This window comes from Xyrauchen texanus, chromosome 8 (genome assembly GCF_025860055.1).
Source record: "Xyrauchen texanus isolate HMW12.3.18 chromosome 8, RBS_HiC_50CHRs, whole genome shotgun sequence".
Lineage (NCBI taxonomy): Eukaryota > Metazoa > Chordata > Actinopteri > Cypriniformes > Catostomidae > Xyrauchen > Xyrauchen texanus.
In genome coordinates this window covers 47,900,110-47,925,245 of record NC_068283.1, presented here as the reverse complement: position 1 = coordinate 47,925,245, position 25,136 = coordinate 47,900,110, and the positions used below count along the sequence as shown (strand labels likewise).

General features: G+C 39.6%; 1 protein-coding gene across 1 annotated transcript; it reads right to left on the bottom strand.

The window, feature by feature from the left end:
* Nucleotides 1-4,248: 4,248 nt before the first annotated feature.
* Nucleotides 4,249-18,034, bottom strand: LOC127648203 (interferon-induced very large GTPase 1-like). Its single transcript, XM_052132786.1, has 4 exons — nt 17,873-18,034; nt 17,708-17,729; nt 16,542-16,630; nt 4,249-9,772 (listed from the first exon to the last, which is right to left on the bottom strand). Exons 1-4 carry the CDS (start codon nt 18,032-18,034, stop codon nt 4,922-4,924), a joined length of 5,124 nt encoding a protein of 1,707 aa, XP_051988746.1. The 3' UTR covers nt 4,249-4,921.
* Between the last annotated feature and the right edge of the window lie 7,102 nt (nt 18,035-25,136).

Here is a 25,136-nt window from a genome sequence, read left to right as displayed (position 1 = left end):
AAAACTATATGCTGTTACTTTTTCTTGGAACACATAAATAGATATTTTAAGCAGCTCTATTCCATTGAATAACAGTTTATAGTGAACAGGTGTCATGTCTACATGTGTTTTTGTTCAGGTTTTGTTTTCATGTCTTTTATTTTGGAATTGTGATTCACGAACTCCATGTTCATGTGTCTTGTTTTCATTGGTTTATTGTCTTTTATCAGTTCTAGTTTGTCATTGGTTTAAGGTTATTAGTCTTGTTATCTTGTTTATAGTTCATAGTCAAGTTAAGTCTAGTTCATGTTTGTTTCACTTGTAGATTTACAGTTGTTTGGAAATCACTTTGGTTAATAAACTGCAGTTGGGTTCTCACTACGTCTTTGTCATTGTCAGCACCAGCGCGTCGTTACAACAGGAGCTGTCAAGCTTCAAAAAGGACAAATCCTATAAATCACTATTTAAGGTTCAGTATAAAGACCTCATAACAGTAGTCCATATGACTTGTGCACTTTATTCCAAGCTTTCTGGGGCCATACAACACAAAGCTGTTTAAACTACTTGTATGGTTGTGACCAGGTTCTTTTCTACCCAAAGGAGGAAACGGGAGACGGGCAGTGTTCCAACTCAACAGGTACACTTGTTTTTTTTATAAATCAAACTTAACACGTAAGGAGCACAGTCTTGTTGTGTGTGCATTAGCTCTCTATCTCTCCCCTTCCTCTTCCCCCAGAAAGGTCTGGGAACTTTCAAGTGCCTTGGTGGAAGAGTGGGGTAACAGCAAGAACTGGCAAATCTGGTGCAGTCCATGAGGTGGAGATGCACTGCAGTACTTAATGCAGCTGGTGGCCATACCAGATACTGACTGTTACTTTAGGTTAGGTGCCCCTCCGACGGAGCAGTGGCATAGTAGAGCCCGAAGCCATTTATTTGAGAATAATGGCTGGCTGATGAAGTTATTGGCTAGCTAGCCGGCTCAGCCAAAACCTAAATGTCTGCTGCAGCCGCCAAACTTTTCATAGCTGCAAATGTCTGAAGCTGCCACTTCATGTCTACAGATGTCTATGTTATACTGATTTACCAGATCTCAATATTTCCAAGCAATGCATGGCTTACACTATATTTCTACAAAATGCAATACAATGTAATAAAGAAAACACCAGATTTTACTTTCACAACGTATGTACATATTTATTTTGTAGTCTGTATGCTACTAAACATTTTCAAATAGCCTACAACGTGTTGTGTTTAGGCTAAATGTATGTAGGCTAAGTTGTAACAATAACTTGGCATTATCATGGATGAAGCTAATATTACACCTTGAAGGAGCAAGTGATGATCGTTTGCCATTGAGCAGTAGGCCAGTGGAACTAAACATGCATTCCACCGGCACACTACCTGCGTGACGGCAGAGATCGCGGAGAAGTATGTTGATTAAGAACGCAAACTTTTGTTGAATTTATGAGAAATCTACAGACGCAAACAGACGAAATGTAGTAAAATCGAGAATTAGCAATGTGGAAACGGTGGTTTGTTACTGCAGTAATATCACGTTCAGTGCTATAAATCTCTCTGTTACAGAATATTTGGTTCATAACATCAATCTTTGATTCAGGTGTTTGTGCAACCGTGCCCTGAAGATTTAACAAAAGTCTGGGTAGGCCTAAGTTAAAAAAAAAGTAAGTAGGAATTAGGAAAGTATGTGAGAAGTGAGATCAAAATTACCTTGCTTGCTTCTTTCCGCCATTTCATCTCAGAGCGAGAAAAACATGCATCGCTTCTTCTGTACGGAAAACAAGCAATTTTAATTGGTCTTCAATTCACTGTGAGTCTGTGTATCGTAGCAACGATCACAAGACTGTGCTTTTATGAATCCAGTGGGAAAATAGATCGTGTGTGTGTATGTCTCTATGTGATAGAATTATTATTTGATGCAAATAATTCTAGCCAGTTTTAATATTTGATAAAGCCAAACTTTATCAGATGGCGGCCCAATTTGGCTTACGAAATTATTGGCTGGCGGCGGCTGAAATTCTAAATGGCGCAAATGGCGGCACCTGGCGGCGGCTTCGGGGTCTATGGCATAGCCACAGGTGTTCTCCATTGTACAAAGGTGCCTGGGTTTGTTCCTGGCAGGCAGCAGATACCCCAACTCCACCCCAGCCCAATTGCTTACCAAATGGAGCCTATAAGGCTGAGTAGCCTGCCAGAAACAACAACAGGCACCTTTCAACAGTCAATTATGTTGTTTTTATGCTTCATAATAGTAAGTAGGTGTGTAAAAATGCATCAGAATAAGCTAAAACTTGCATCGATTAGAGTTTATAATCAGTTATCCATTTAAGCTTGGATGGACCTGTGAAAAATAAAATGCAAGCAGCAATTAATGGGGTTCAAGCAGTTTAAAGCCTTTTAAGTACATGCATAAAAAGGTATTATGTTTTATTTAGCAAGCATGTAACCACCTAGATCATTGATGAAAAAGACAATTTACAGCCAATACAGGCTATTTACTATGGAAATATATGTTTTTTAAAGCTTTTTAACAGTTATAGCGGCAGCTATTGTCCAATCTCCATAAAATTTTGTATGCTTCTTTAGAATTATATGTTGCATGTGCTCACCTACTTTCATGAAGTTTATACTTTTTGTTTAGGATTTATAGGCTTTTGAGTAATTTTGCCATGTCCATTTTCTAAATTACCTTGTTATAGCTATCTAAAGGGTAAAGTTCCACATTTTGTTGGTAACTATTGACCTAGAGAGTCCAGAGAATTGTACTGCATTAGTTTTGAGTTTGAGAAAAACACTTAGGACTAGTTCGCAAAAGTAGGTTTTTAAATAATCGTGAATACTTAATGAACGATTTGATTGACAGCAGTGCTTCTTGAAGCAAAGTTGTTCAGAATGAGGAGATCTAACATATTATATGCATATTGTGTCTATGTGTGAAAGTCAGCATGATTTACTGAGGCTTAAAACTCGTTAGCGCCACTCAGTGTCCGATTTATTTCAAATTTCTCACAGACCTCTAGGGCCAGTAGTCAAACAAGCTCACCGAGTTTTGTGCCAATCGGCCTCCGTTAACCTTGTCTAATAGGTGCTCAAACTTCATTGGCAGATGGTGGCCATGTTTTTTTAAATACGCCAATGTCCTCATAGACGGACATGGCACCTTGGACAAAGACACTTCACGCCGATTTTCAACTCAGACTAATGGTTGCATAGTTTACATCCAATTTCATGTTTTTTTTGTATTATAGCGCCACCATGTGGCCAAACCATGCCAACTTTTCTGGACAGCCAAAGATTGACCTCTTACATAAGCATGCCAAGTTTGGTGAAGATATCTAATTTCCTTCAAGAGTTAATAGCCATTTACGAAAAATTGGCCACTCCTACTTCCGATGTTACTGTAGCTAGCTCGAGTTGAAAGCTCAAACCTTTTTTGATTACTTGTGATAATAAGATTCCATAGAATAATTTGGTCCTAATCAGATGAAAAACCTGGGACTAGTTCGCTAAAGTAGGTTTAATGAAAGATCCAAGATGGCGAAAACGTTTTATAGATGGAAATGAAATTGGAGATATACGTTTTGTTTGGTTTGAGCCAAGAATTTCAATTGTATAAATCACTAGAGTCTAAGACAAACGGTCGGAGTTATGAGCAGTTATGCTTTTTTAATCGCTGTAGTGCCCCCCCCAATTGACCGATTTGGCCGAGTTCGTGTTTCTGAGTAGCGAGCAATACTACTACCATTTCACCTAGTTTCAAGTCACGCTCTGCCCGATCAGTTTTTTGGCGGAATAATAATAATAATAAATATAGCTGCAAGCAGCAATTAACAGGGTTCAAGCAATTTAAGTCCTTTAAGCACATGCGTAAAAAGTTATTATGTTTTATTTATCAAGCATGTAACCACTTTCAATGTCTATGTGTGAAAGTCAGCGTGATTACGGAGGAGTAAAACCCGTTAGCGCCACTCTGTGTCCGATTACTTTCAAATTTCTCACAGACCTCTAGGTTCAGGAGTCAAACAAGCCCACAGAGTTTTGTGCCAATCGGCCTCCGTTAACCTTGTTTAATAGGTGATCAAACTTCATTGGCCGATGGCGGCCATGTTTTTTGAGATATGCCAATGTCCTCATAGACAGTCATGGCACCTTGGACAAACACTGCATTCTGATTTTCCAGGGGCTTGAACCCCTAATTATCAAAATATTAATCACTACAGTCTTGACCAACACAAAATAGGTATCATTTGAAATCTTAAAAGCTCTACTTTACAATGCATGTATGCATTATGACCAAAACTGAACAAGTCCTTTGAAATTGGCAGACAAATCAGAAGTGTCCCGTTTTGATTATTTATTGATGATTTTGCACTGTACTTATTATTGCAATTGGTAAAAATTATCCAATAGCCATGTGCCATATGTTGTTGAAAAGCTCTCATAGTATACAACCAGCCTATATGACAAACATATTACATGTAAACATGTTTTGTTTATATGCCGAATTTTCACTTATAATGTCCCAGAAACTAAATAGAGCATAAGAGGGGGCGAGCCCAAACACAAAGTAATATGATGCATAGATTATTAGATAACCCACTCAAAGCACAATGAAAAATGAAGCGCTTCAAAACAAAAGTACATAAACATTTTTGAAAATAAATTATATAGATATATATATATTTTTAAATTTCAATATTTTATATATTGTCAGGTATATCTGACATGTTGGCATGGCATGTGACAGAACAACCTGCCCCTCCCTATTTTTATTGTTGCCCCACCTAAGAGGGGAACATGTGCAACTGCTGGACAAGTTACTTTCTTTGGTATGTTACAGATGTTGTGTATGGATATAATCTTTATTTAACCTGCAATATTCCAAGTTCGTGTGTTCTGAGTTTGTAAATGTAGGGACAGAAACTTAATTCAAATGTATTTTATCCAAGCAAATGATAGCTTCCTCTTTTGTGCATTTTTTCCATTCATTTGGAATCTTCATTCCGCTCCCCTCAAATGTCTTTTTGTAGTGCTTTCCCAGATGATTCTGAAATCTGCACACAAACCACTTCCAATACGACAGCTGAGAGAGGTCAGGAGTGATGCTCCACTTTGCATAATCCCCTCCTGCTAATCTATATTTTTTATATGGGAATTTCTGATCTGAGGTATAAAAACATTTTTCACTTGCGACTAAAGTGGTACAAAAATCAGTGCTGAGAATTTTTGTTGTTCTGTAATACCAACCATTGATTCCATCCATTCTGTGAAAAGGAACACTGTGATCTTCATCATGACCTTCTATTGTGTTGGTGCAGATGGCATTACAGAAAGGACACTGAACCCAACAGCACTGACAGAAGTGATCAATCAGAATCTCATCTGGTCTGTATTCACAGTCCAACTTCACTGGAAAAGTTATTGTACTGAATTGTCTACTTATGTCAGACATCACATAAGAAAGTTCTTTTCTTATCACATATTCTAGTAGTTTGATATCAACATTATCACGACTCACTCCACTGAGGTGTTTTTCAGAGAATATCAGCACATCTGAGAGCTTCTGTGTGAAACACTTCAACCACAAATCAACATCTCCACTGTTCACTTGAACATATTCAGTAGATTCATGAGCTGCTTCAACATCTCCACTGTTCACTTGAACATGTTCAGTAGATTCATGAGCTGCGTTCATGATCTTCTGCTGAAGGAGTTTGAGGTTCTTCATCATCTTGGGCCGAACACTGACACTGAACTTATCAGTGATGTACTGACTGACTTCAGCTCTGATGAAACTCTTGAAGTGATCTTTGGGATCCTGAATGTAGTTCATGTATTTGTCAAAGTTCTCCTCTTCTGCCAGTGTCTTCAGGATGTGTTTCTCCAGTTTTGATCTGTTTCCATTCAGTGATTCACAGTTTGTTCTCATTTCATCTGCTAAATCTCTGGCAATGTTCTTGTAGACACTCTGTTCAATGGGATCTTTCAGTTTCTGACAGATGATCTCACCAAAAACAGCAGCTGATGTTGCTCCTTTACAATATTTCTGGAAAATACTGTAATATTCATTTCTTTTCTGCTCAACATAGAAAACTGGATCATTGGCTTCTCTGAACAGTCTGTGTTGGTCAGTGAATGTCTTGTTTGATCTCTTACAGATAGAAAACACCAAATCCATGAAGAATTCATTCATGAACACATATTTCACAGGTCCTTCCTGATGTTTTATTAATCTTGCCTTGATGTAATCTATAAATTGTTGAATGTAGCTGATGTTGTAGCCCATCTTTGAAATGTTAAATGACTGGATCATTTTATCTGTCTCCTGAGCAATATCTGTGATTAAGACTTGTATCTGGGCTTCATCCTCCTTAGCGAGAGTATTGCCACATTTCTCTTTCCATGTTGTCACAGCTTTGTTCAATAATCCACTGCATTTCTTTAACTGTACATAATCTGAATAATTTGACAAGAATAAAATATCCCTTTTCTCACTGCTCACTTTTCTGTTGTCTACAGGAGCACTTTCATAGATGTCACTCAGGAGTTGTTTCACATCTCTTAATATGTCAATGTCTTTGATTTGAGGAGTGTCTCTGATGATCTTCTTCACACTCTGTTTCCAAAAGCAATCAAACTCTTTCTTCAGTGTTTCTTCATCATTTGCTTTGTCTTTGAGTGTTAAGGCGAGTGTTTTGCTCTTTTCAAACAGAGTGTTTTCATGATGTGTCCTCTGAGCATCAATCTCTTTCTTCAGTTCTCGCTGTTGAAGAACTTTACCTAATTTCCTCTTTGTTTCTCTCACGATGTTTTCCTGAACATCTTCAATTTTTATTTCAAATGAAGTTTTCCACTGAATCAGTATATCTTTAAATTTGTCTTTCTCAAAGAATTCTGACATTAATTTTTTAACTTCATCTCGATTTTCTTGAAGTTCTCTTTGAAGATGTGCTTCATCAACCTCATGAATTGCTTCATTTTCTATTTTGTTGTGTAGCTTGTTTTCAATTTCCAGCATGGCACTCCGGAGACTCCAGGACCACTTGCTGTATTCTGTCTCCAGTTTCCTGTATGTTGAAATCTCCAGAGAATTTCTGAAGCTGAACACAAATCGTTCATTCAGTAAAGCTTCCCAGAGATCTTGAATACAATCTTTCAGGTCTGTCAACATCATGCCATCTGATTTTGAGGCATGAGAAAGAATAGTTTTCTTTAGATCTTGAATATTTTCACAGTAGTTTGGGTTTGGTGGTGCCATGGGTGGGCTGCCCTCCCAGAGGTGTGCAAAATACTTCACATCCTTCTGTACATCAAAATAAATGACATCACTGAATCTTTCTGCATCAAAGACTTCTTCTTCTGCAGCAAGTTTTGTCATTTCATCCAGTAATTTCAGCAGTCGTCTCCTTCCCTCCATGTTTTTCTCTCCAGCTGTGACGTCTGAAACATTCTGATGCACAAACATGCAGCTGGGATTCAGTCTGACCATCTTCATCCTCAGGAAGGCCTGAACAACAATCTGAAGAGTGTCCTGCATCTCAGAGGAGTTTTCTCCAAAGATGTTGATCAATGTCAGATGCCCAAGACCCACAACAAATGTGGCCAGTTCATTGTCATGATGTCTCGTTGATCTTCCAGCCAGTTCTAGAGCACGAAGTCCCTCAGTATCAACCACCAGAATATAGTCAAACTTCAGCTGTTCTTTCATCTCCTCTGACACTCTGACCAGCTGCATGAAAGCTCCTCTGGTGCACCTGCCAGCACTGACGGCAAACTGCAGTCCAAACATGGCATTCAACATGGTGGATTTCCCAGAGCTCTGAACCCCTAAAACTGACAGCACAAACACTCTCTGGTCTCCCAGTTTCTCCTTGAGTTCATCTAGAACAGCAGAGATCCAGATCACAGGAACATGAGCAGCATCTCCATCCATCAGCTCCAGAGGAAATCCAGAGATCATCATCTCTGCTGCAAGACTCGGGAGAGAAGAGAAGTGAAACTGCAGACCTTCCTTGTTCTTCTTCACAGATGAACATGATTCATAGATCTGACCGATCTCTCTCAGGATGTGCTCCAAACCAAACACTGAAGCTTGAATCTCTTTTGAAATCCTGTCAAGTTCTGTTTGTTCATCTGTCAAATTTGTTGCCATTGATTGCTGATTGTTCTCTTTCAGTTTTAAGACTGTTAACCATGTTTTATTATACTTGTGATGTAGAGCAGAAAGGTCAGTTGAGGTAAATTCATCCAGAAGGATTGTGAGCCATTTAAGAAAATAGATTTTCTCTTTTGCAGCACATGAGTTCATTTCTTTGATAAAGCACTTAATAAAATCACTAATGTCAGATTCATGTTGCAGCTCACGGATTTTCTTTATTTCTGTATGTTTTCTACAAATTTCGCTTTGTAGTTCATTTGCTTGAGGTCGATGTAGTTCTTTGTTCTTCTGACACCACTGATGCCACAGTTTTCCCTGACAGGTCAGAAATGATTCTTTGATTTTTGTCAGATCTTTATTCTCCAGTAATCTCACCATCTGCTGTGCTGCTTCTTTTCCTCTCCTGCAGTCTTCATCATCATCTTCATCTACTCTGATATCTGAGTGTTTGGACACATCTTCAAGTCTGAAAATGGAAGATGATTCTGAAGATGAGAGACAATCATTTATAGCTCTTCTGATTTCTTCAGCTATATCAGACTGATTTCTGTCTTTCAAACCTATTTTGTATTTTCCTGTCCGCATCTCAATGAGAGATGAGTCATCATCAGTAAGAAGGCAAATGAATGGCTTTGAGTCTTTAAAGAGTTTTTGAACTTTGATCATGTTTTTGTCATTTCTGTCAAGCTGTGGCAGAATAACAACATTGACTGAGGACATTTCAGTGAGGATCTGCAGCTGTTTCTCATGGTCTCCTGCATCTCCATGTAGATTACAGAACGCAACACAGTCAGTGAATTTATCTTTATCTTTTCCAGACGGGCAGTACCAGGCGATCTCCACCACTCCATCCATCAGTACTCTGGTTCTGCTGCTGCCTGGGCAGTTCCTGTGGAAGAACGTGTTGTGTTTCTCATTGATCAGACTGTTCATCAGCTGAGACTTGGATGAGGACACTGAGCCAAACCTGAAGAAACACACCATTGGAGTTTCTGCCTTACAGACTGACTGGACTTTACTGATGATTTTACCTTTATCATCAAATGTCTTCCAGCTCTTGTTGATTTGTCTGAATGTCCAGAGAGGAAACTCAATGTGTTGTGTGAATGGATCAGGTACAAGCAGAGGCAGAGCATACTGACACTGAGACAGTTTAGTCACCATCAGCTGCTTCAGGAAACTATCAGCACAATGAAACACGGCCATCTGAACATCCATCGGGTGAATGTGGTCAGATTTTCTGCTTGCATCAGCACATTTTGAAGTTTGTGTATAAATATAATAAAAAGCATCAGCATCTTCATCCCAATTCTGCCTTTTTTGCTGTGTGCGATCTTGCTCACTTGTTCCTTTTTCAACAGTAATGCATCTTGCAGTGTAATTCATCATCAGTACTCTTTTCAGGAAAACCTGGACTAGGTCCTTTTCTCCACAAGGTTCAAGGAATTTTGGCAAGTCTGCTGTTACTTCAAGACAATCTACAGGTGTCAGTTTTTGAAGTTTCTTCTCTATAGGAAGAAGTCGACCAATGATTTGTTCTGCTTTGTCTCTTTTTCTCTTTGCCATTTCTTCAAACTGGTATTTTTTATCTTCTACTCCAAGCTCACCACTTTTTTTCTGTAACATCAACCAGATATACATTTTTTTTATTACCATTTTGTTTATACCTAATGATATAGACAGACAGACAGAGACACACACACAGAAAATATATTAACATTTTAGAACTTTCATGAATAACATTAAAATGAAGCATTATTGTTTTTTACAATGCTTAACAGATAGCTAATGGACTAAGTTAAGCTCAGTCAGCAGCATCTGTGGCATAATGTTGATTACCACAAAAATAATTTTGACCTGCCCCTCCTTTTCTTTAAATAAAACAAAAATCGAGGTGATTGTTTGGCACTTACAATGGAAGTGAATAAAATGAATTTGTTTTGGGCCAAGAGGACCTCTGGTGGTGAATGGGTGTATCAGCTGATGTGGATGTGACAGTATCCCCCTCTTACAAGCAGCTCTTGAAGCATTTTTGCGCTGTTTCTTAGGTCTCCACCTAGTCCGCGGGGCCGGCTAACTAGGATTATACCTATGGAAATATGCTATTAAACATGGGTCAAGAATGTCTTCTGCTGGCACCCAGGAATGTTCCTCTGGTCTGTAACCCTCCCAGTCAACCAGGTAGATTAGCTGCATAACTCATCTGTGAGAATCTGATATGCTACCAGGTATGCAGGGCTGCCGTTGACTTCCAGAGGAGGAATGGGCCCCTGCTCAGTGATTTGTGTGGGGGACTCAGCAAGTTTGAGGAGAGAGACATGAAAGGTATTATCAATGCATTAATGGGATGGTATTTGTAACCGGTAAGTGACCGGGTTAATCTGTTTGTCAGTTTTGAATGGACCTACATACCTAGGACTGAGTTTCTTACAGGGCAGTTTAAGGTGAAGATCGTGATTGATAACCAGACTTGCTGTCCTGGATGTAGGGGTGAAGCAGGTTGGCGGCGGTGATCGGCTTGAATTTTCTGCCTTCTGATCGCTCTCCATAGGTGTACATGAGCTCTGTTCCAGATTTGTTTATTGCGCTTTAACCAGTTATCAACAGCCAGATGTCTACATTCTCTACTGGCCAGGGGAACAGTAGTGGTTGGAACCCTAGCACACATGGGAAGTTAGTAATTCCTGTAGAGGCATTGATCAGATAATTTTGGGCATAGTCTTTCCAAGGAACAAACCTTCTACATTCATGTTGCTCCTCACTGGGTATATGGGTATATTCTGCTTCTAAGTGGAATTGTGCCGGGCAACAAGTCTATGGCACAGTCCCAGGACCAGTGAGGTGGTAACTGTGCAGCTTTGGCATTACTAAATACCTCTGTTAAATCTCTGTACTGTTGGGGAAGGGATGTTGGTTCCCTCACCTCTGGGCTTTCTATGGTAGTGGATCTACAAGACGGCAGTGGGGTTTGTTGAAGACAGTTTTATATGCTCTTGGGGCTCCATTTCACAATCTGATATCCACTCCAACAGATTTTAGGGTATGCTTAGGTGAGGTGATAACCAAAAAGTTTATAATTAAAAAATGGAAGAGGCCAATTTGCAGACAGATGGGAATGATATAATCCTGTACAAGTCCAGAACCCAGAGGTTGGCCATCCAGGGCAGCAACTGAAATGGGTGAAGTGCAGAGGATAATTTTTTTGGTCAATTAAGTTTCCAGCGGCCCCAGAGTCAATTAACCCTTAAACAGGGAATTGCAAGGATTGGCAATGAATAAGAGCAGGTACTGTAAGCTGTCTATTTCTAGATTCAAACAGGCCATTGTACTCACCCTGGAGGAGGGAGTGGAATTTTGTCCAAAGTGGGCAGGGCATGAGGCTCAGAGGTGATCTGACTTTACACAGGCATAACACTTGCTGAATTCTACATAGCCTCTCCTCTGGAGGGAGTCTGACTCTGCCTACTTGCATGGGTTCAGCAGGAGTGAAGGCAGAGGTTGTTGCAGTGAATGTGGAGTGGTGGTGGCCTAGTGGACTAAAGCACATAACTGTTAATCAGAAGGCGCTGGTTTGATCCCCACAGCCACCACCATTGTGTCCTTGAGCAAGACACTTAACTCCAGGTTGCTCCGGGGGGATTGTCCCTGTAATGAGTGCACTGTAAGTCGCTTTGTATAAAAGGGTCTGCCAATGCATAAATGTAAATGTACATATATCAAAGGCAGGAAGATGAGCTCTAAGCAAATTGTCGATTCTAATGGTCAGTTGAATGTATTGGTCGAGTGAGAGACTGTCATCTCTGCAAGCTAGCTCAGTCTGAAGTGTTTGATTTAACCCTTTTCAGAAGATAATCTTTAAAAGCTCATCCATCCATCTAGTTTCTTCAAACAGCAGCAGCAGATCTCCTCTGTCTGAGGCCTTGAACTTGGCTTGGAATAAGGCAAGATAGTTTCAAAGTGATGGAATTTTCTACCATACTGCAGCAGCCCATCCTAGAGATCTGCCATTCAATAGGGAAATCACAATAGTGACCTTAGGTTCCTCAGTTTAGAATGAGAAAAGTTGTTGTGTGAGGTAGATCGAGGACTGCAGTAGAAAGCCATGGCACTTGTCAGGGGAACCATCATATTTGTCAGGCAGAGCAAGGTGCAGGTGGTTGGTCAATTGCGGTTGTGTTGGAGGAATTTGATCTGCTGGAGGAGGGGTTTGCAGAGATAGGTTGGTCTGGAAATACTTTACAGTTTCATTCATTGCCTCTGATAGTTTTCACAGTTATTGATGTTGCTTGGACAGGAGGTCACATTTTTTGGCAACAGCTATATGTAACTGCTGGACATCTGCTGAATCTGAGGGAGGTGAAGTATTCTGTAACTCAGAAGACACTTGAGATCGGGTAGGATCCATGTGCAGAGAATTTTATTGGAAGGAGCAAAGTCAAACTCTCAAGGCAGGTAAGGGTCAAAACCACAGGGCATATGTAATGATGACTCAGGTAGGTTGGGATCCATAAGCAGTTTTATTGACAAGAGCAAGTAATAACAGGCGAGGGTCAAGTAACAGGCAAACAGGATAATCGTAGGCAGGCAGAATCGAGGTTGAACAGGCAGAAGATCAGGGCAGGCAGCAAACAGCAATGTACGAGAGACAGGCGAGAGTTCAACAAAGGCAGGCGGCAAACAAACGTGGTCAGAGATACAGGGCAAGGTCAGTACACAGATGATGAAACTGGAGTAAACAACAACGCTCAGAAATGTAGCCGGGGCAAACAAGACTTCGCAATGAATGAAACAGCGGGCGTGATTTAAATGGAGGCAGAGATAGGGAACAGCTGTGGTGTAATGAAACCAGGTATGTGGGCTTATGGGAATTGTAGTGCCAGAGGCAATATTCGGGTGATTCAGATCTCCGATGGCCGATTGAGGAGGCGCCTATCTCTGCGTTCGTGACCGCATATATACTCAAGGCAGAACAAATCCAATGGTTAAGACAGATATCAAAGTCCAAAGAGAGAGCAAGTGGTCTAGATAACTGCACAGGCAATGTACACCAGTAAAACTCAGAATTGCAGCTATGAGAGGCAAACAATACTTTGCAGAGGGTAACTGAAGGAACAGGTTATTTATACTCTCAGGAAAACAAGCATCAGATTGGACACATGTGCGGTGAGTCTTGATTAGTGTTGTGGCGATGAGAACCTCTGGTGGTGAATGGGTGTATCAGCTGGTGTGGAATGTTTTCTGTGTAAAGTTATAGCCAATTTTAAAAATTCATTGACATGATGATGTAATGTCAACAAACCTTAAAACCCTAACATGACAGTAAATTGAACAATTTAAACAACTTTACTTATAAAATAATGAGTTTCACATTTTTGCCTTTAAACCTTTTTGTTTGTAAATATTGGCCTCATTCACTTCCATTGTAAGTGTCTCACTGTAACCCAGATTTGTGCTTTTTTTTTAAGAAAAGGAGGAATGTGTTGAAATGAACTTTTGTGGAAATCAACGTTAAAAAAAGGGGGATCAATTGAAATTATGCCACAAACGCTGTCAATTGACCTTAATTTGTACTGAACCTGGAATATTCCTTTAAAATGGAAAATACACTCATATAGTTATTAATGTCATGAAAGTTTTATTTAATATATTTGATTGTTGATGAACTACTAATCTGTTAAGAATTACCAAATACAATTTGTGTTAATGGCAAATGCAAGTATAAAGTGTCATCAAATTAGTTTATTAGATGCTAATAAAGGTGATCAGTCTGGACTGATGCTGTTTGGTGTTGCATGTAAGGTTTACTTAAAATGTAACTTGAATTTTCAGGGTTTTAGTCTGAAGAACTCAAATGCAGATAGACGAATGCTCAAATTCTTTATAAAGAAAACAAGAGGCAAATGCGCAAGGTAGGTGAAAGACATGAACTAATAATGAGGGAAACAAGATTTTTTTCTGAGATTTATTTCTGACAACAACAGAACAGAACATAACATGTGTCAGGATCTTGCCACTAAAGTATAAGAAATAAACCAGATATAAGGCAGGATCCTAACACTACCCACCATCATGGAGGTGGCACGGATGCGGAGGTGGGGGTAGGAAAATGGGGGGCGGATCCAAGCAAGGAGCAGGTTCAGGCAGCAGATCCGGTGACTCCAGGGAGGGGCAAGGTCCGGCGACCAGATAAGCGCCTCCGGAAAGGGGTGGGATCCAGCCACCAGGGTAGCAGCTCTAGGAAAGGGGAGCAGTCTGCAGGCTAGGGGGGTGGCTCCAGGAAGGGAACTGGTCAGAAGTGGGGACATATGGCACCAGGGCAGCGATGAGGTCGGGTAGCACCAGGGCAGCGATAAGGTCAAGGTCAGCGGCATCCACTGAGGAGACGTCAAGGTCATCAGTGGCTGCTGCTGGGGAGAGGTCAGCGGAGAGGTTAGGGTCAGTGGCGGGCAGGACAGGTGCCTCCTTGCAATCAGCGGCAAGGACAGGTGCCTCATGGTGAACAGTGACGAGGACGGGTGCCTCCTGGTGAACAGTGGTGAGGACGGACACCTCATGGGGGTTAGCAGTGGATGGGCCAGGGGGTCAGCAGCATATGTACGGATGAACTGGGTGCCTCCTGGTGGTCAGCAGAGGATGGGCTGGATGGGAAACTTGGCTCGCGGTGAACCCAAAAGGAATGGCTGGGCACGAACAAAGAGGAGGTGTTTTCAGGTAAAAATGGTAAAATGGTCTGCACTTATATAGCGCCTTTTTAACCTTATCGGTATTCAAAGCACTTACACTGTGACACTTTCACCCATTCATACACACATTCATACACCAATGGCGGCAGAGCTGCCATGCAAGGCGCTAGCCTGCCATTGGGAGCAACTTGGGGTTCAGTGTCTTGCCCAAGGACACGTCGGCATGTGGAGCCATGTGGGCCGGGATTCGAACCACCAATCCTGCGATTAGTGGCTGACCCACTCTACCAACTGAGCTAGTGCTGAAGACCTTCCCCTGAGCCGCAGGAAAGGGGTCAGACGTTGGGTCGGTGGAGGCCTTTAGGAGGTCATCAGCAAGCTTAGTGGACACCTCTTGGTGGTTAGCGGAAGGCTCGGTGGACGCCTCCTGACAGTCAGCGCCGGGCTCGGTGGACGCCTCCTTACAGTCAGCGCCGGGCTCAGTGGACGCCTCCTGACAGTCAGCGCAGGGGTAGGTTGGACGCCTCCAGACAGTCAGCACATGGCTAGGTGGACGCCTCCAGACAGTCAGCGCAGGGGTAGGTTGGACGCCTCCAGACAGTCCGCACAGGGCTAGGTGGACGCCTCCACACCTCTTGGTGGTTAGCGGAAGGCTCGGTGGATGCCTCCTGACAGTCAGCACCAGGCTCAGTAGACGCCTCCTGACAGTCAGCGCAGGGGTATGTTGGACGCCTCCAGACAGTCAGCACAGGGCTAGGTGGACGCCTCCAGACAGTCAGTGGCAGGTGCCTTCTGGCAGTCAGCGGTGGACAAGGCGGGCACCTCCTGTCAGCAGCGGAGGAAGCAGGCGTGTCCTGGTGGTCAGCAGCAAGAGTGGGCGACTCCAATGGGACTGGAGTGGGACTGGATGTTGACCGGGATGTTTTGGAGCATCGCCTCTTTCTCTGCCGGCACCTCGGCTGATCTTTGCAAGATACTCATGCCGTAATGTTGACCGTCTGCTGAGTTCTGAACTGGCTAGATTCTTCTGTCAGGGTTTGTGTCCAAAGAACCCAAATGCAGACAGTCATAAAAAAAAAAAAAATTACTTTATTACAAAACTGTGCAAAAACAGCCCAGACTTCAGCCAAACAGGGCTGGAAACAAAGCATGGGATGGCAAAACTGAAAAGGAAACAAACTAAGTAATACGTTAACAAACTAAGAAAATGAACAAAAAGCACTGGACCAAGAATCAAATTGAAAATATTAGAAAACAGTGCTAAAGCAAACCGACACATGGAACCAAGAGAGAAACATGAGAAAGAATCTTGATAAGGCAAGAGACAGAAGGAGAATATAAAGAGGGAGAAATCAAGAGGTAAACGAGGAGTGAAGGTGAAGGACATGAACTAATAATAAGGGAAACGAGGGGACAGAGACATGGTACAGAACAAACAAGCAGGGTAACACCAGGAAAACAAAACAGAAGTCCAAAACAACAAAACAGAACATTGGTGTCAGGATCCTGCCACTAAAAAGAGTAATAAACCTGGCTGAAGGCAGAATCCTGACACCATTTAATTAAAAAAAATTAAAATTGCTATTGGTTAAGAGGCAACTGTTCCAGCAATTTCTGATTCACCTCTTCCCATGAATCCCTTCTTCAGTTATTTTTATACCTTTCCATTTTTCTTTCTTTTCTGTGAATATTGTATTACTTACGGTAAGCCTTTCTTTTCTTTTTGTTGGGTCCATGTTGCCCAGTGTGTGTGTTTTGCCATATTCAGTATTTGATGCTTGATCTTTTGTGACTAAGGAAACAAACACAACAGCTTTAAGACAATATTTCATTTGTAGACAAAGTATATTTCAACTCAATTCATATCATCTTTAACCATTCTATTCCAATGAACATCGCTTTCATCTAGTGTTTGGTTTTTATTATTTGGTCCTTTAAAAGTGGCATGTTGTTGCGTTTTAACAAAAAAACTCACACTGCAAAAAATTATTTTCTAGACAAGTATTTTTGTCAGATTGGCAGATTTTTCTATTCAAATCTTTTTGCAGATTTGTTCTATCATCTTTTGTCTTCACACTTTTATCCCATGACCAGTCCCATACACAATCTGTGGACTTTTTTTTTCACATTTTCTCCACTGATTTTTTTGGGAAAATTCTGCAGAAGTGATTTAAAGCATAGCAAAATCTATTACATGGACCTAACAATACTACACTCTTATCGGTAGCTAAAAGCATCATGAAATTAGCCAAAATATTTCATAAACAAACACGCAAAGGATGGAAAATGCGTAACATTTATGAATGATAGATCTTGCAATTCTGCAGAAAAAGTTGCCGTAGATTCCAACTGGGCCTGCACATGACTGATATAGACAGCAAAGTACCCCAAAATTATTTTATTTTTTTCATCTCCAATAATAATGTGATGTTCAGCTATCTCTATTGTGTGTGTGTGTGTGTGTGTGTGTGTGTGTGTGTGCGTGTTTCAGAAGTTGCTCTTGACTCCCTCGTGTCCTCCCCTTTTCCCTCCCCCATAATTGCCCACATCTTTACATATTTGACCCTTTTGACGAGCCATTTTTCAGTCTGAGGTATGAACATTTTGTGCTGAACTAGGCGGTTTTCATGACACTTTCAAAGAAGAATATCTGCAGAATAACACTAGAACTTTCTGAGGCTGCTGTCTTCAGAATTTTACAATTTGTGCAGAAATGTGGCAAAGAAGCTTCAGACTAAAATGATCAGGTACCTTGTTAAAAAAATAACTTTTTTAAGACTTAATGTAACTTAATGTAACCTCTAAAAACACAAGTGGCCTGACATCCTATTATTTATCCTAACACATAATCGATACAATTATGACTTACCCGCTCTGTTCCTTGTACTTCCCTGAAAGAAACATTTTATAGTGATTACCAACATAATCAGATCAGTAGTTATCTAGTATCTGTGACTCTGTATACTAGTATTTCTACTCAATTGTCTCAAAATGAAATCCGTTATATTGTCCTGATATTTAATGATCATCATACCTCAGTGGTAACTGTGATGACATCACTGTCTACAGTATAGTTGAGTTTTCCCACTGCTGCATATTTCATCTGGTACTCAGTATCTGCTCTCAGATCAGTCACAGTAACTGTGTTTGTGTTCTTCAGCACAGGTTGAGACGTCCAGTCACTCTCTTCCTTCATTTTGAACAGTAATCTGAGCTCTACTGTAGCAGGACATGATGAAGACACCTTCACAACCACACGGTCATCTTTGATCTCTTCAGCGATTGGACGGGCTGGTTTTGATGGAGGACTGAAACAAACAGCTTCATTACTTTCATCTTCATACAGGAGAATGCAGGAACCTGGATTATTCATACATTTCCTTCGATGAAACAATGAACTTGGCTGCTTTACAGTCTTTTGAATCAATCAAGTTTTTAAATGCCTTCAAGTTGCTCCTCATTTTACTTTTTATGTCAGGAGTGAGCCAAGACTTGGACTCAAGTTTATTCTCATTGTTTTTGTCTGTAGTTGAAGGTCTCAGGTATGTCTTTTGTTTAGAGAGGAGCACATCTGACCAGTCCAGAGATGTGAACGTGTAACTGACCATATTTTCCACTTCTTGATACATCAAGATGTTATCTAGGTTGTCTTCTACATTTGCTCCAGAATCAATCATTTGTCTGAGCAGTGTTTTGATGACATCAGACTCGTTCTGTCTCTCATTCAGCCATTGTTCAAGATCACTTCCGCTGAATGGAGATTCCTCGTGATCTTTCAGAAGATCAGTCAGAGCTGTGTCAGGTATCATGTCTCCACGGATGTTTGGCAACAGAGAGCCGAGTTTCTTCATGAGTCTCAGCTTGTGCTTGTAACAGTTTTGCTTCATGTTTTGTATTTTATCATGAAATGCTGTGAAGGCCTGAGCAGATGTGTCTTTCAGAAGATCGCTGCATTTCATCTCAGTTGTTCTTAAACTCTCGATCACTGATTCCATGTCTGTGATTAGATCTATGCTGATGTCTTTTTGAAGCTTGACAGTTTTTGAGAGCAGTTTGTCTAAAGGATAAAGCCAAACTCTCACTGGAACTGCAAGCTCTTGTTTTTCTCCCAGACGTTTTGGAAGTTCAGCAAAAACCTTCACAGCATCTTCAAAAGTGGTCGGATTAGACGCTAACTGGAAGTCCCCATAAAATGTGCAACTGAATTTCTGGACTGCAGTCTTCTGAGAGTCCATCATGCTGAGATCAACATTTGCACCAGCTGAAACGATGCCTGATAGTTTCTCAAAAGCAACTTTTACTTCTCCTGCTACTGTCTTCTTGTTCTCATCTGATGAAACTTCTCGATCAAACACAAAGCAAGCATCTGCTCCATACAGCACTGCTGTCACCACATGTGTGGCCGTGTCATCATTATAGTTAGCTATATCTCCAGGAGGCAGTTGGTTCATGGTCAACTCTTCAGATTTGCTGGTTGAATGATAATGTAAGGTGAGTCTCTGTTGATTAAAAGACTCCTTGGTGTCATTGAGATATTTGGCTGCTCCTGTAACATTGACGAGTCCAGCTAAAAAACTCAACTTCAGACCGCCATCAATGTTCAGTAAGTTTGATTTGTCTTCAATGGAGTCTGAAGTTGTGACATTGAAAACTGTATTCATTTGAGGACGAGCACATATATTCTGCTGCAGCTGCTCATTAGTCCAAAGATTGATTCCTGTAATGGCAAAAATATAATAATTTTTTTGTTTGTTTCGTTTTTTTGGTAACATAATCATTGTTTTAAGTCTATAACCTCCCAACGTGATCTCATGAGAATTCGTACATATATTCTCATACATAGCATCTCAAACGTAATAATTGTAATAATTTTACCTTTAAAAACATACAAATGTTTACTTTTGATTGAATCCGTGAATATTGAATTCTTGGAATGAATACGTTACTTTTATTGTATTTCTAATTAATGAGATTAGTTAAATGGCATCATATGCACTCACCTAATATTATATTATAACATTTTCATTTAGCTGTTATTTAGTCAAAGGATTGCATCACTTTTACAAAGACTTAACTTTAAAATGTTCAAATGAATGAAAATGTTGTAATTGTTCACTAAGCATTTGTTTTTAATTTTGTTTGCCAATGGGACACAAAATAATTATTCAGAACATGCTACAGCTCGAAAAACAAACAACAATAAAAGTAGTCTAATTTTTCGTTCGCTATAATCCAAGTCTTCAGGTAGCTCTGTGTGAGTAATAGATTCAAATTCAAGCCTTTTATTTAATGATCTTTGTCTCCATCCACCGTAGCAGATGTGATAGCCATAACAGTAAATTCCTGTTACTGTAACATCATGTTTAAAAAATTGCCGCCTCAAGAAGTGTTATGACACAAATGTGCATTGGTGACCGACTACGACATTACATATTCTGTGATGTATTCGTTTGAATGAGTCAATGAAATATGCAGGGGTGTAAAGTAATGAATTACAAATACTCACGTTACTGTAATTAACTACTTTCCCCAAGAATTGTACTTTTTTAAGTAGTTAAAATGTATTTATACTTTTACTTGAGTACATTTTAAGTGCTGTAACTGTACTTTTACTGCACTATTTTCCCACCGTCTGTGTTCGCTACTTCACCTGTCCTGATTTTATTTTTATCTATCAACGTGATTGGCTACGAGAGTCTCGTGACTCCCGTCAAATCAAATCACACGAAACTGCAGATGCAGATCTGGCGCCAACTGTGGAGAATGCCTCAAACATAGTTTACATCTGAACATCATGGCCACACCTGAAAGGGCTTTTCACAGTGAAAAAGGTCAATTGCTTGATTGTGTCACGTGAGTTTAACTTGCTCAAGCCAGATATCGGCATTAATCCTGCCTCTAATTTGAAGAAACATATCAAGGTAAATTTCATATTTTATGCTTATAGATTATGTGTGTCTATAACGTAGCCTGTAACTATCTATCACTGAGATTATTGGGTTGATGTGAGAGATCGATGCAATGTTATCAACAGGGCTGGGCGATAAAACAATCTTGATGTTTATCGGAAAAGAGAGAGATGTCCTCGCTCAAACTTTTGAGTAGTTTTCTATATTTAGCCTATGTTTTAAATCTAGAACAGGGGTGTTCATTACATCAATCGTAATAGCAAGAGCACCACTGGTTCGTTCATCTAGATGAAATATAAAGATTGACTTTTTATTTCCTGACGTCTGTAGCTGCGTTCTGTTTGATTGACAGGCGGCTAATGTTTGAGCGCTAATGCGCTAATGTTACGCGCCTAAATGATCAAATACACTTTATAATCCCACCAATGCCCGTCTTGGTGAGGCATTAATGTAAACACAGTCGTTTATGTCTAAAGTGAATTTAAACAGTGGGACAAATGCGTATTTGCATAAAAAATGTTAGACTTGAAGTGTACATGTATGTGAATTGAGCGTGTCTAGTTGACTGTGTCATATAAATGATATTAATCAAACAACAATAACAAGGAAACGAGAAACCACTCACTACTTTTGGACGAATAACTTGAGTAGCTTTAAAAGTATTCATGTAATAGAATAAATGTAATTATATTGTTAGTTTTTTAATAATACCAATCCCTGATGTAGAGAGTGTGTTAATTTGTGTAATAAATTACCAGGAAAGTCGATAATTCGTAATTATGCTTAATCTTTATAAAGATAGATAAGTATCAACATTTGTAGAGCGATACTTCAGCAGAATATTCCACCAGTTACAAACCTCAGAAAATTGTTTCTATTCAACTAATTCTGGGCTTAAAAGATACAAGAACTAAATCAAAGTTGAACATTGTATCTCAAAGGAGGACAATGTGGCCCCCCATGTGCTACTTATATGATAATAATTCACACAAAAATGAAAATTCTCTTATCATTTACTCACCCTCATGTCATCCCAGATGTGTATAACTTTCTTTCTTCATAACACAAATTAAGAATATTTCAGCTCTGGTCCATTCAATGTAAGTGAAGGGGTGCCAGCACATAAGTAATACATAAAACTCCAGTGGTTTAATCCATGATTTCAGAATTTATATGATAGGTGTGGGTGAGAAACCGATCAATATTTAAGTCCATGTTTGCTATAAATTCTTCTCTTTGTCCAGTAGGTGGCGATATGCATGAAGAATGTGAATCACCAAAAACAAAATAAGAAAGTGAAAGTTAAAGTGGAGATTGACTGAACAGGGAGGAGAATTAATAGTAAAAAAGGAATTAAATATTGATCTGTTTCTGACCCTATCTCCATATGTCCATATCACTTCTGAAGACATGGATTAAAGCACATGTATTATACTGCTTTTATGATGATTTATGTGCTTTGTGGAGCTTCAATATTTTGGCACGGATTCTCTTTCATTGTATGGACCAAAAGAGATGAGATATTCTTCTAAAAATCTTTATTTCTGTTTTGCAGAAGAAAGAAAGTCATACACATCTGGGATGGCATGTGGGCGAGTAAATGAGAGAATTTTCATTTTTGGGTGAATTATTCCTTTTTAAGCGTGATGTAGCCCCTGTAACAAACAACTTTTCCCATGCCAGCTCTACTTCCTCTATTGTGCAGGACATGATGTGGCAAGTGATTCTGCTCATTTAGCATTTATTTTGCATTCCTTGCATTGTTTGAACATGTTTTATGCACAACAATAACGCTCTGTCGGCTTTAAGGGAAATTGATACTCTACACATAAACTGATTTTAATGTAATTGTTTCATACATTATGATTTAAAATGGTGATCAGTGTATTGAAAACAACTTTTTCATCTTTTAATTTCTGTTATCATGTCTCCCTTTTAGTTTTTGGAATCAGATTCATGATGTTTATCATAGATAAGTGATGCATTTTAAAAGTTGGCATACAGTGTTCATTATAATGGGGCAGTTTTTAGGACAGCTACTTTTACTCTACTCACACTACATTTCATGGGAAGTAACAGTACTTCTACTTGAGTATGATTTTTCAGTAGTCTTTGCACCCCTGGAGATATGACAATGCCTTCAAATCCCTTAAACAAAGATATTGTATTGAGTTCTGAGTAGGAGACCCTGTTTCTATTTCATTCAGCTGCTCTGCTTTGATATTTTGAGGCCTTCTTACGGCCATCTGTGCCATTTATAATTGCTGGTGTATGTTTAAATGAACTAGATAGACGTCTTTGACCTTTTTGATGTATTTCTGCCGATGTGCACCTCAGTGGAGGATGATACTTCATGTATGTGTCTTGTTTGTTGTGCTTTGTACTATGTGGGGGTTTCCTTCAGCTCATATCAGCATGGATTACTTGTTATCCAGTCATGATATGATTCAAGCTTTTACTGTTAATGAAGGATGGGGCTGTTAAAAATATTATTGGACCAGATCACAAAAACAAGTAAACAGTTTCATTCATGATTATTTAAAATGTCACGCCTGTTTGATAGTTTATGGTGCTGAGTGTTAACCGCTGAGCTTGAGATGAACCGTTTAATATATTCAGATGCAATGTGTTGGTTGTGCGTTAAACCCTGAAATGTAGTTTTATAATGTTGTGGAGCTTGTTCATTCACTTCATATGTATTGTACCTCTTTAAAAAGTGTATAACATGTGTCTACACTGTGCAACATCTGACCAGCAAGTCAGTGCTGAGACAGAACAGCTATTCTGTTTAAGTACAACAACCTCTTCATCAAAGAGAGCTTTAAGGCGTTGAGCTTCGGCCTGTGAAAACTGGACCTCCCATCTCTAATTTGACCGCTCTGAACCACTAATGATAGGACATATTTTGACCTTAAAATAATGATTTTTATGACTCTTTCTACTTGTAGTATTCAGCCCAAGTATGTCTCAAAGATCCAAGATCTTCTTGTGACCACCAGGGCACACTTGTCTTAACGTTATATTAGATTATCTTTCTGTGTATGTGATGAGGTTGTATTTTGTTACCTGGGATTAATGCCTCTTTCCTGCAGTCGTAAAGCATGCCCAGCTGGAAGGGTCGTCCCAGAGCTGCAGTTTCTTTCACATTTACTCCTGCTGAATCCATACTAAACATTTTAAAATATCACTCAGAGTTTTATAGAAACACTAAAGTACAATTCTATTTACATATGTAAATCTGAATGACCAGCTGCACCATACATACGCTGAAGTTCATCTATGTTGAAGAATAAACTTTTATAATGTAATATGTAAATAAAATCCTAACCCATGTAATGATGTATATAAACTGTTCTTTGTGACTGTAACACAATAAGAAGAATTACTCGGAATGTCTCATTTATATTTAAAACAAAACATTCCGTATTGTGAAATATATGTTATGATTGTTCAGAGACTTTAATGCGTTCATTTCTCTGCAATCCTTTGCTGTAAATAATGTAGATTCACAATGCAATTGAATTTGTTTATCACAGATGTCTGCTGTGGCCATTTCTATTCACTTGTGTGTACATTAATTTCTACTTTCTGAATGAATATGAAGGGATGGTTCACCCAAAAGTGAAATCATTTACTCACCCTCATGCCATCTCAGATGTGATTGCAAAAATGAGTTGCCGGGTTAAGCAGAACGGGCCACAAAACGGCGCTGCGATATGCAGAAAAGGACAGCAAAACAACCCCCCCCCCGGTAAAATCCAGCTCTGATGAGGACTAACAGAGCTGCGATATTCTTCTAAAAATCTTCATCTGTGTTCTTCAGAAGAAACAAAGTCTTACACATCTGGGATGGCATGAGTTTGAGTAAATGATAAGAGATGTTTCATTTTTGGGTGCACTGTCCCTTTAACTAATGAGAATAAAGACCTGCTTTATGAATGTGAGTATTTGAAAAAAGCAGAGAGAGTTTCAAAACAAGACTTTAACAAAACAATCATACATACAATTGTCAAACCAACCATTTTTATAATATCGTTATAAAAACCAACCTGCATATCGTTATATAACGATATGCAGGTTGAGTAATGATTTTAGGTTAACTGTTCTATTTGATATTTTTTCCTCTGTGACATAAATAGTTTTATGTTAACAGTTGCTTACCGTGTACATTGACATGAAGCTAAATTCACTCACATTTCCTCTTCCTTAAAGTCCTCAGCTGATGTAGATCCACTTTAAAGAGGAGCTTAAGATCTCTTCTCACATTAGACATATGTATAAAAGACAAACATTGTTTATCGCTTCCCTCTCAACACTGGTTGTGCTGTTTCCACAAATCAGTCTGTGGTCTGAACATCTGATCCTTGTCAAACTGGTTTGATTCACTCT

Excerpts from the sequence above, each read along its gene's own strand:
- LOC127648203 (XM_052132786.1), bottom strand. The coding sequence starts at position 18,034 with ATGAAGGAAGAGAGTGACTGGACGTCTCAACCTGTGCTGAAGAACACA. Across the intron at positions 16,631-17,707 it reads AAGTACAAGGAACAGAGCGG|TCACAAAAGATCAAGCATCA; the intron begins GTAAGTCATAAT and ends TTGTTTCCTTAG. Across the intron at positions 9,773-16,541 it reads AAAGAAAAGAAAGGCTTACC|AAAAAAAGTGGTGAGCTTGG; the intron begins GTAAGTAATACA and ends TTGATGTTACAG.